Source organism: Lissotriton vulgaris, chromosome 3_2, assembly GCF_964263255.1.
Source record: "Lissotriton vulgaris chromosome 3_2, aLisVul1.2, whole genome shotgun sequence".
Lineage (NCBI taxonomy): Eukaryota > Metazoa > Chordata > Amphibia > Caudata > Salamandridae > Lissotriton > Lissotriton vulgaris.
In genome coordinates, this window is record NC_141690.1 from 102,900,623 (window position 1) to 102,912,735 (window position 12,113).

Here is a 12,113-nt window from a genome sequence, read left to right on the forward strand (position 1 = left end):
CGAAATGCGCCGGAATGGAAATGAAACGCGTTCGACAACAATACCGTCAAATTGGAAAGGGAATACGCGCCGATAAGTCACTTCTTTTCGAAGTCGATCTGGAGCGTCTCAATCCTCATCCGAACCCGATGGCGGAAAAAAACAATCTAAGGATGGAGCCGATGCCCATGCGCACTACCAACCAAAGGAGGAGTCACCAGGATACAAAAGACTCTCCAAGAGAAAAACAAAGTGCAATCATCCGAGCCCAACACCAGATGGCGATCTATTCATAATGTACCATCTGCAGCTCATATGCCTCGAACATGATGTTACGCGGGATGCGGTGTCACCAAGTTGTCAGATACAAAATGCGCATCATTTACGAGTTTAGCAATATGGCGGATAGGATTTACGTGGTGATGGAGCTTACTACGCTACTGGTATGGGAGTGCAGTTTTCTCCGGGAAAAAAAAAAATATAAATTTTTTTTGAAAGATATAAAACATTACATCATTTTTAAAGTATAAAAAAAGTATAATAGAGTTGCAAAATATTTAAAAAAATATTTGAAAAAAAATAGGTTTTAGAAACATTAAAATATGAAATTAACATTTAAAAAACCTTAGAAATTCTCTGAAAAAAACAGGTTTTAGGCACTTTATAGTTAGGAATTAGCATTTACAAAACCTTAGAAATTCACTAAAAAACCATAGGTTTTCAGGGACGTTATAGTTAGTTGAACATTTGACTCATATAAAACCAGAGAAATTCGCCTGTTGAGCTAACTATAACTTTCGCACCCGCAATGCACTGCTGATGATGTCACATATTACATCACTGATGACATCACTGATGACATCTCAAATGACATCACTCATGACTTCACTCATGACATCGTGCACGTGACAATCTGATGCAAATACTGATGCTCTAATGTAAACTTTGATACACCCATTCTAAAATGCTGACTACTATTTTTGAAACCGTACACAGAAGAATGCCATATACTACATAGCACTCACTATTTCCTAGGTCTACACACACATCCTGTCACTTATACTTTTAGCTACTCATCAATTTTAGGACTATAATATGAACTCATACATCTATACATACAGTCACACTCCGAAACTCATCCATAGAGTTACTCTCACACCTAGTCAGTCATGCAAAGAATCAATCACATACCCATTTACTCATGTATACAGTTATACACACCAACTTCGTTATTTTTAGACATACCACATCACTTATTTATACAGATACTAACACATATTTACTGTCTTATACAATCACTGATAGAAGCAGACACTTATTTATACACCCAATCTTAAACAAACTTACTCTCATGTATAGTCATTAATATACTCCAACTCTCACATCTACTGCCTTAAAACATATGTAGTTACTCACAGATATACCACTGAGACATTTATTCACTCACAACACACCCATAGACACGCTAAGTCACCCAAACAGCCCTTTGTAGGATTAAGGCTTGTCATGTCTGTTCTTAGGAATACTCTCTGATCAGCAATTCACGTTAGAGAGACTTTCAGAGCTAAACCTACTGCCCTTAACATCAAGACATTTATGTGAAGGTGTGTCTCTTCTCCCGACCAAATGCCACAGGTGTTCTATAGCTTAATCTCCCACGCCATGACTTGTTTGACTTTAGAAGTCAATGTAACAATGTTGTCCGATGTCCTCACATTTGCTTCCATTGAAAATCTAATTGTTCTTGAACGGGATGCATTTGCAGGCGGCACAGAGGGAGAAGAGGGAAGCAAGATGAAATATTTCCAACAGTATGTTGCATGTGTGCACTCTATAACTGGCACATTTTTACATACGACCTGAAGCTGCCAAGTTACTACATTTTTCAGCGGGGGGAGGAATTTGACTCATTATAGAGGGTCCTAGGCTGGCCATTCCCACCCTCTTCCACACTTGTCTTCCTGCAAGTACTAGAGAATCTAGGCACAGATACATCAAGGCTCTGGTTCACCTTGGGCTGAGTTCAGCAGGATGTTATCCAGTCCTGGAAAGCAAAGAGCCTGACCTTTTTGAATGGGAGGCTCAGGGCATAATGCTTATTGGGTAAGCCCATATACAAGTCTTGCGGCTGTCGCAAGAAGCACTAAGATATTCAAGCCCTGGCAGGGGCATCTCCATCTGGAATAACCATATTTGGTACGGATTGTAGTGGGCTGTAGGATCAGTTTCAACTATCATGCCATGCAGAATGTATGCAACTATGGTTTTAAACAGCTGGTTGTACCTTTGATAGGATCTAAACTAATGGGATGTATGTGGGATGAAATATAATTGGAGCTTATTTAATCTTTGCCCTAATTTGTATAATTATAGATGAGACGTTCATAATACTTACAATAATTCTAATAAAGATGACTTGTAATAGAATAGTGTATAGTAATCATATAGTGTGGGATACCAATCATTGTATGTGCTCATTGATTTCAGGATGAGTAAAGGGCAAAGGTACAGAGTAAGGGGTTGGGTTTATCATATTCTGCTATTTGTTGAGCGCGCACAACCTGATATATTACCTTAGTTTCTCAAATGTTGCAAACTTTTTGTGTGCTCCTGGGGTAACGAACTCCCTATAAGAACGTCTAATCAGAGTATCATTAGTTGTGCTTCCTTGCTATTGGAAGCGTCCCCCTATGCACTACTTTGCCCACAATCGGGTTGACATATGATTCAATACGTGGAGTTTTGTTCAAAATTACGAGATCACAAAATTCTTAAGAGTTCTTGCTGGTTTTATTCTGTTTTTTTCTTTTTCTTCAAACATGCATTTTCTTTGTATTTAATTCAAATCAAAGTATATCCCAAAGATATTCCATACATTTCACATTAATGGTCCAATGCATTTCGGGCCATTAGCTCTTCATCAGGGAACCATGTGAAAGATGTATAAAAATCTCACAAACTTCCATGGACTCGGTCGAGTAATACATATGTGATGTTCATTCAGCCAATGTTTATCATATTGTACCTGCAGATGAAAATTTCTGTGAGGAAATTTGTCTGGATTCCTAACACTCCCAATCGCTAAAGCATAACTTAGTAGGGTAGAGGCGAAAGACACTTGCCAATTCTACTTTGCTACCTATGTTACTCCCAATAATCTAAGTGGTATACATATAGTATAGTGGAAGAGGTATATTTAACGGAATTGATGGCAGAAGTGAAGATTATGTGCAGAAGAGAGAAATATAAGGAGGTGAGATTGAAGTAACACCTCTGATGAGGACTTTACTAGTTGGAAGTTACATTGATTGGAAAAGATAAAGCTACACTTCTTATGATAGTTTAAGTTGCCTAGGCGATTTAGGTTTAAGATATGGCTAGGGTCAACTGTGCGCAGTCTTTCCTAGGGACATGCATTACACTGATCTTCACGTTTCTATTCACTGTACTTGGCAATATGAACACAGATGTGTTTTACAAGCCGTAACATGCATCTTCATTAAGATGTCCTTTTTGCAATTCCAGATTCCAGGAACCTTGTGAGGCTTGCACTGTGTACATTTTCTCCTAGCAGTATAGACATTTTTTCAGTGGTGATTACAGTCCCAGTTCACATTTCAAGATGATGCCCCCGACTGTCATTGCACCGCTGGGGAATCAGTAACTCACACAATGCTGTATTTATTTACTTATTCACCACCAATGGTACTTTTCAAGCCCAACTCAAAAGCATCTGAGATCCCATCGTATATGGATAAAAAGTATAATTTACTACAGGGATCATTTCATGCAGTTATCTGATCATTCATCAAACGAAAGTTAATCATTAAAAGTCATACTTACTGTGGAAGCACATAGCTGTCAACCTTTATTCTTTTGTTCATTAAATAATAGTCCTTTAATTCAGAGAGAGAATCTTTACTCCTATTGATATCCTAGAACATAGGTAATACATCAGTCAGACAATTGAAAAACAGTTTCGCAATGATATTAAGGCAACTAAGTGTACTCTGCAATAGTGACTTCCTTTTTATTTTTAAATATGTTTAATATGTATTCCAGAAAATACAACAATAGACAGTACAATTCATGAGTCTCTCTTTCTGCATGTCTCTTGCTTATTTCTGCACCTCTCACATTTTTCGGCAACTCACTTGCCTCTTTCTGCACTTCTCTCGCTTCTTTCTACACCTCTGTTGCCCCTTATGCACCCCTGTTGCTTCTTTCTACACTTCTCTTGCCTCTTTCTGTACCCCGCTTGCATCTTTGTGCCTCTTTCTGCACCTCGGTTGCTTCTTTCTGCACTTCTCTTTCTTCATTCTGCACCCCTCTCTCCTCTTTCTGCACCATTCTACCCTCTTTGTGCACGAATCTTGCCTCTTTCTGCACATCTCAACTTTTTATGCAGTTCCCTTGCCTCTTTCTGCACCTCTTTTGCTTCTTTTTGCACTTCTCTTGCCACCTTTTGCACCCTTCTTGCCTCTTTCTGCACCTCTGTTGGTTCTTTGTGCACTGTTCTTGGTTCTTACTGCATCTCTCCTGCACATTTCTGCATCACTTGTGCTTCTTCCTGGACCCCTTTTCCCTCTTTCTGCACCTGTCTTGCGTCTTTCTGTCGCTTCTTTCTGCACTTCTCTTACCGCTTTCTGCACCCCTCTTGCCTCTTTCTGCACTAGTTGCTTCTTTCTGCAATTCTCTTGCTTCTTTCTGCACCTCTAATGCTTCTTTCTGCACCTCAATTGCTTATTTTTGCAGCCCTCTTGCCTATTTCTGCATCCCTCTTAACTCTTTCTGCACCCCTCTTTCTTCTTTCTGCACCTCTCTTGCCTCTTTCTGCACCCCTCTTGCCTCTTTCTGCAACCCTCTTCTCTTTCTGTACCTCTCTTGCCTCGTTTTGCACTTCTCTTATGTCTTTCTGCCCCTCTCTTCTTCTTGCACCCCTGTTGCCTCTTCCTGTACTCCTCTTGCCTGTTTCTGCAGCTCATTTGCCTCTTTCTACAAATCTCTTGCCTGTTTCTGCACTACTCTTGCTTCTTTCTGCCCCGCACTTGCCTCTTTCTGCATCCCTGTTCCATCTTTTTTCACCTCTCCTGCCTGTTACTGTACCTCTTGCCTCTTTCTGCACTTCTCTTGCCTCTTTCTGCACTCCTCTTGCCTCTTTATGAACCTCTCTTGCATCTTTCTGCACCTCACGTGCCTCTTTCTGCACTTCTCTTGCTTCTTTCTACACCTCTGTTGTTATGTTTTATATACAGGCCCTAATATAGACTTAAATATAAGAATACCCTCCCCGAGCACTCAAGTCTATAACAAGTATCAATAGTCAATAGTCAATTATTAAATTAAAAAAATATTGTGCAAATCCAAATGATTCCCGTTTCAATGTCCATAGATGTATTACATTTCCTTCAAATTAGGTATTCTTCTCTTGGCACACCAAATTGTCCATATCCAAATATCCAAAGATTCAATATGATAATTCTTCAGTATATACAAGCACAAAGCAGCCAACACGGGTTTCATCATGCAACATAATGCATCATTGACTTCTTCAGGGCTGCAAACCCAAATAAAACAACATTTCTCCTAGAATTTTGTAAATGAGCAGGTATTAACCATAATCAAGTTAAAGTGTTCAAGTGAAATATGAAGATATGTGGAGACAGTCAGTGTGATTAGTTGTACCATCACTCAAAGTGCAAATAGAGCAAAGTCCCAGTAAGAATATTTAAATCAAAACACAAATTATGCTCTCCACAAACACAGAAAAGACGTGAAGGCCCAAGAGCAAAGATTGGAGGTAAATAAGATTCGTTTTTATATTCCAGTCACCTGTAATATGGGTATCAATCATACGGAAGATAAGTATTTACTCCTGTATCGAACGCCTGATACTAAATCTGTAAAGTCAGAATCACGTAATCAGAAAAAAGATCTAAAGAGTACAACTCCAATTAGAGCAAACAGTATTAACTGCATCTAATCCTGGTTTCAAAATTTAATCATAATCGTAACAATGTCTCAAAAAGTTTCATCCACACCACTACATGTACTTGTAAAAACATTAATGAAAACTATTCAGTCTTAGTAAATTATCATCTGTTAAAACTAGAAACCCCTCAAAATAAAGGTATTTCAACTGCTTTAAACTGAAGAAGAACCCTAAAATAAAAGTGTAAAAACTACATAAGACTATAGCATTTATCTCTCCCGAACAGACGTATTGTACTGGGTAATACCGTCCCTTCAATCATTATGCATCTGTTTGTTATCGTTAACGCACGTCCTGCATTTCTCACATAACCGTTTAGGTTTCTCTCAAAGATCTAAAAATAACAAACAAATTTGACATCTATCATTCAGTCTTCAAATGGTAATCGATATGAAACATAAAGGAATTCACAGTCTCTAACAGACCATATCCCGGTCACCTCTGCTAACCAGTCATGTTACAGAAACCATAAATGCAAACAAGAGGAGCACCAAAAAGTCTCAATATGTGCATTAATCCATAATTTGGAAATTCTCCAATAACAAGTCCTTAGGCAGTTGGTTCAGTTAGAAAAATATTCTTCTTCTTGATTTCAAAAACATCAGTTTAATTCCAAAATATCAAGCCAAGATCTTCTTCTCTATCATATGAATCACAATTAATTTCTATATATTAGATCAGCCAATGCATTGCATCCTCTAGGGACATCATCAGGGTTAAAATAAAATAATGAAACATGTATCAACAAAAAGCTAGCGATGTTAGGTTTACAAAATTACACACAGAATTGTCCTGAAGAAACCCAAATATACATTCATGATTAATTACAAAAAACAATGTCACTGCCTATATCCATTCTATCAATTCTACTTGTTCCAGATGAAGGAGAATCAATCTTTTCTTTACCTACAATTGCCCCACAATCTGTTACAATCAAATAAGAAACTCATTTAATAATGTGTCATTCCATTTGTCTCCTGGTCCACATATCTCTAATTAATACAAGAAGCATGCTATTTGGATAGTCCTAAATTTCCACTTCCACTTCCATCTAATTCTCCACTGATATTTACCAAATAGTCATCTCTGAATGAATATAATGAAAAGAATATGTATTTATATTATTAACACCTTCGCTACGGCGCTAAGGGTGCGGGGCGGCCGCGCGGCGCGCCCATGCTGGTGACGGAACCGCTCCGTCACCAGCCTCGGTTGAGCTGTGCTCATGACGGAGCGGTTCCGTCATGGCCCCGCCCGCTCAATGGAACGCCCAGCGCAGGTGAGGAATCCGCGCCACGCAGGCGCGGCGAGAGGGCCATGACGGAACCGCTCCATCATCAGCACAGCGCTACCGCGGCTGATGACGGAGCGGTTCCGTCATCAGCATCGAAAAGGTTAATATGATCGCCTGTATATGCCCAGTTTTTTAACTGAAATTTGTCTTTTTTGTTACAAAGAAATAATTCAAAAATCCTCACCCAGAGTACTACACTGCTCAGTCTGAGTTTTTATCTGTTGAATTCTTCATGGTGTTTGCCTGTATGTTAAAAAATATCGACAAATAAAACATCTTTGCACTATACGTTATAGTATGATCAATTATACTCTTCATGGTTAGGTTTGCCTTCAGTAAACGGTTCTGATGTGCTATATCTAATACTGTTTACAAGACATAACTCACCTCCCAAGACTGGCTTAATTATGTGTACTTAATTTTTTTGTGTACTTAATTTCCTCTCTGTTACACTATTCCGCACTCTTTTTTTATTCTGAAAAATTCCCACTGAAAGAGAGAACCAACATGTATTTGCCAATGAAGCCCCATGCAAACTTTTAGCGTGTGCTATTAATATTTCAATAATATTTCTAAACTCACCATTCAATGCCAGAATCTATTCCTGTTTCAAAATTGTACTCGATATCTTCTCCTTGTATTCGTTCTATGTCAAAAATACTAAAAAAATATATAGCAGAACCTCCAATTATTAGCTTGAAAAAATATCTAGTTCTCCCTTCCATATAAACCTCGCCTTCTAATAACTCACCGTTCTTCTGTCTGTATATTACGTTATCCTTCGACACGGCCCAATAAATCCTGCCGATAATCTGCTTCACCACAATCCCTTTCTTCAAAGTGGTCATTAACCAATCCAGACTCTGATTTCATTCTTCATCTAACCAATGGGAGTTAGCTGTTTCAAGTCCTTCTTTCTGGCATACTGTTCCCTCTCTGGTTCGCTATTTCCTTGGACCAATCACTGTTGTGGGTTCCTGTCCTGTCGATATCCTTCTTACCCCTTGGAGCGTCAACGTTGGGGTAATAGCGAACTATTGAGAGGGAGTGACGACGGTGACTGGAGACTGCTCATTCTGAGACATTTGAGTCCTCACTGCAAACACACTTGTTCAGAGCCGAGTCACAGAGAGGGTGCACACACCGGATATTGGCCTACCTACATCATCTAAATAAAACCAAAGCCGAAACCAGGGGAATCCATGATGCAGGACGATAATCAGGGTGCTGAGGGCGGATCGGGGGAGGCAATGTCCGAAGTCGGGATACACCAACACCTTGACCAGATCCTGGAAGCCATAGCAACGATGAAGGAGTCAATACATCAAGACATAGCACAAGTAGCGACAGGGTTGGGACTACTACGTGCGGACCACTCGAAATTAGCGGACAGAGTAAAAGAACATGAATCAGCCCTCCAAGAGCTGAAACCAGCACAAACTGTCATGGAAAGACAACTGAAGGATGCAATGGGATGCCTGGCAATGCTAGAAAAGAGGGCTGAGGATTCAGAAAGTAGAAACCGGCGCAATAATATACGCGTGGTAGGCCTTCCGGAAAAAGTGGAGGGGTCCAACATGATTACGTACATGGAGAACTGGCTCAAGACAGACGTGGCTCCGGAGGGCCTATCCGCCTTTTTTACACTCGAAAGGATGCACAGAGTACCTGCTCAGCCGCCGCTACCTGGCCGCCCACCGAGACCAGTGGTGGCCAAGCTACTCCATTATAAAGACAGAGATGTGCTAATCCAAAGAGCGCGGTCAGCGGGGCCATTCAAGGTCGGTAATAGCACAGTCACAATATTCCAAGATTACACCCAAGATATACAGAGACGTAGAGCCTCCTATCTGGCAGTCAAAAAGGAACTCAGAGAAGAGGGCATCCAGTATTCCTTAACCTTCCCAGCAAAATTGAGAGTTCTGATGGATGGAGCGACCCAGTTCTTCATGTCACCTGATGAGGCGTGGACATGGCTTGAGACGTATAGAAAGGGCACAGACCATCAAGCTCAGAGACACTCCGATCCACCCAAATCATCCCAGGTGCGCAAATCTCAACGACTCCGGAAAAGAAATAAAAACCTGCAGAAACAACAGCTGGTTCAGATGGCGATGGATAGACAAGGGGCATTGGCAGCAACGGCGGAGATCACGGGTTCGCAGGGACAGTCCTCGGGAAGGGGAGCAGACTCGGATGAAGATAAAGTGAAATCGGACACAGAGATTTCGGAAACAGACAGTGGCAGAGGGCCTCTGGTCACACCGAGGACAGCAGATGGAATGTTCGATGAATATCCTGTTTATGTTACTCGATACAGAGTGATGGGCTACAAGAAACTGCCTAGCATTATACTTGAACCTGGCGCTCACTGGCTATAAATGTTGAAATAATGCCACGTAATGGGATCCAGGGAGGCGGGGCTGGGGCAAGGGCTGCCGCTTGTCGACGCTGGAGCAACCCCTCACTGCCCTTAAGGCACCCTGCAGTGACTACTGTGGGTTAACATTGTGTGTATTGTTGTAAAGTTTGGATGGGGACTGATAGACTGATATTAGGTCCTGTTCTGGGGGGAGGGTTGCGGGTGTTACATGGGATGTTAGGTTTTGGGGATTTAGAAGCTTAGGTGTGGGCAGGCAATGCACGAAAGGAGAGAAACTGAGGGACAATCATAATGGGGACGTTACCTGAATTGAAATGCATCACAAGGAACGTACGTGGATTACATACTATGTCCAGACGCCATAAGGTGCATGCGTATTTGGTGAGACAAGGGATCCAGGTAGCACTGCTCCAGGAGACCCATCTTACCAAAGCGGAGTGTACTGCCTTACAAAGGCGATGGCGGGGCCAGGTGTTTGGCATGACCTATTCGGCGTTTGCCCGAGGAGTCCTGGTATGGGTAAGAGCTGGGGTCCCTTTCCAGGCCACGAATCATGTTGTTGACCCAGAGGGTAGATATGTAGCGGTAGAAGGGAGATTGTATGGCTGAGATGTAGTGCTCTGTAGTGTTTATGCCCCGAATACGGATCAGGCCCGCTTCCTAGATAAAATATCAGGGACACTGGCACACTATCTGGCAGGTCAGGTGATAATGGGGGGGGGATTTCAATTCGATAACAGACATAACCTTAGATAGATCACACCCACCACTGGTGGATTCCCCGGTCCGTAGGCTTGCTACACAGAGGTCAGACTGGCAGGAAAGATGGGAACTAACTGATATATGGCGAGGACACCACCCCAGTGATAGAGATTATTCCTTCTTTTCGGCACTCCATGAACTACACATTAGAATTTACACCATCTTATGCAGCCACTCGATAGCACCGTTGGCCACTCACTCTGAATACCTGGCTAGGACCATTTCTGATCACAATCCCCAGTTGGTGTCCATTAGCTGGCAGGGCACGAGGGCCACGGTTCCCACTTGGCGATTGCGCCCGGAAACCCTTGACGACCCGGTTTTTTGTTCAGAAATTGAGGAGGGCATAGAACACTATTTCGCCGACAATCAAGGGACGGCATCTACCAGAGCAGTACAATGGGATGCCTTTAAGGTAGTGGTGCGGGGCTGTGCATAAGTAAATACTCGAGAGAAAGAACAGTGGTGCTTGCAGATGTAAAAAGGGCAGAGGAGAAATTGAGGGATATAGAGAAGCAGAGGCCAGAACAACCGGCGCAACAAACGCAGTTACTGGAGGCTAAGGAACTAGTGGCTGTTGAAACGGAGCGATTGAGGAGCAATGACTTTAGACAATATACAGCGAAGGTCCATGCTGAAGGGGATAAGGAGGGCACTCTCCTGGCAAGACTGGCGAACCCGGTTCCAAGAGGCTGCCCGATTATGAGAGCAAGAACAGCCACGGGTAAGATGGTCTATTCTCAAGCTGCGGTCCTTTCGAACTTCTTAGAATATTATAAGACCCTCTACCAAAGTAATCTGGAGGCTGATGAGTTGGACATGGAGGGCTATTTGGCAGGGATTCAGCTCCCACAACTAGATGAAGTGAGCGCTAAGACACTGGGTCAAAGCATAACGGTACATGAGATCAGGAGCGCGATTAAAAGTATGGCCCGGAATAAGACGCATTGGGTGGATGGTCAGCCCATACAATTTTATGCCAAGTACGTAGACATGCTGGCACCTCGCCAGCTGGAGATCTATACAGAGGCAGCGGAGCTGGGTTATCTGCCCAATTCGATGCGAGAGGCGCTGGTTGTACCCCTCCTAAAGCCTGGGAGAGAGGATAGTGATGTGACCTCCTATAGACCGCTGTCAATGCTGACAGTGGACTACAAAATCCTGAGCCGCATATTGGCTACCAGACTGCTACCGCATATGACCACACTGGTCCATGCGGATCAGGCTGGGTTTATTCCGACCAGGAATACCTCGACTAATATTCGACACCTACTGCTAGTGCTTGGGGGCGACCACGGTGCAGCACAGGCACCGGCTGTGTTATCTATAGATATAGAAAAGGCTTTCGATAGCCTGGAATGGGCGTACCTTCATGTGGTGCTGAAGAAGTTCAGTTTGGGCGATCAATTCGAGCGCTGGACGAAAGTATTATACTCCTCAGCGATGTCCAGGGTGAGACTGGGATCGGTAATATCCTCCGATTATCCTGTATGGATAGATGTTAACGGCTGCCCAAGGCTTCATTGGGCTCCGTTGCTACTCTAGAGGCGACGCAAAGTTTTAAAACTTGAATTGTGTATATTTGACTGTTACCTGCACGCTATGTTTTAATTAATTTTTTGTTGTACAGGAAACGTTTTAGCTCTCTTACCTAGCACGTTGTGCACTTGACCCAGATTCTCCCATGGCAGGCGAGTAATACA

General features: G+C 42.3%; 1 protein-coding gene across 2 annotated transcripts in view; it reads right to left on the reverse strand.

Annotated features, from left to right (window-relative positions):
• The window catches only part of LOC147725374 (uncharacterized), a 2,508,159-nt gene that overhangs the window by 1,978,341 nt on the left and 517,705 nt on the right, over nt 1–12,113 (reverse strand). For both annotated transcript variants that reach the window (XM_086964051.1, XM_086964052.1), the window contains exon 6: nt 3,823–3,914. In XM_086964051.1, the coding sequence (XP_086820177.1) occupies nt 3,823–3,914 (92 nt within the window). The remainder of the gene's footprint in view (nt 1–3,822; nt 3,915–12,113) is intronic.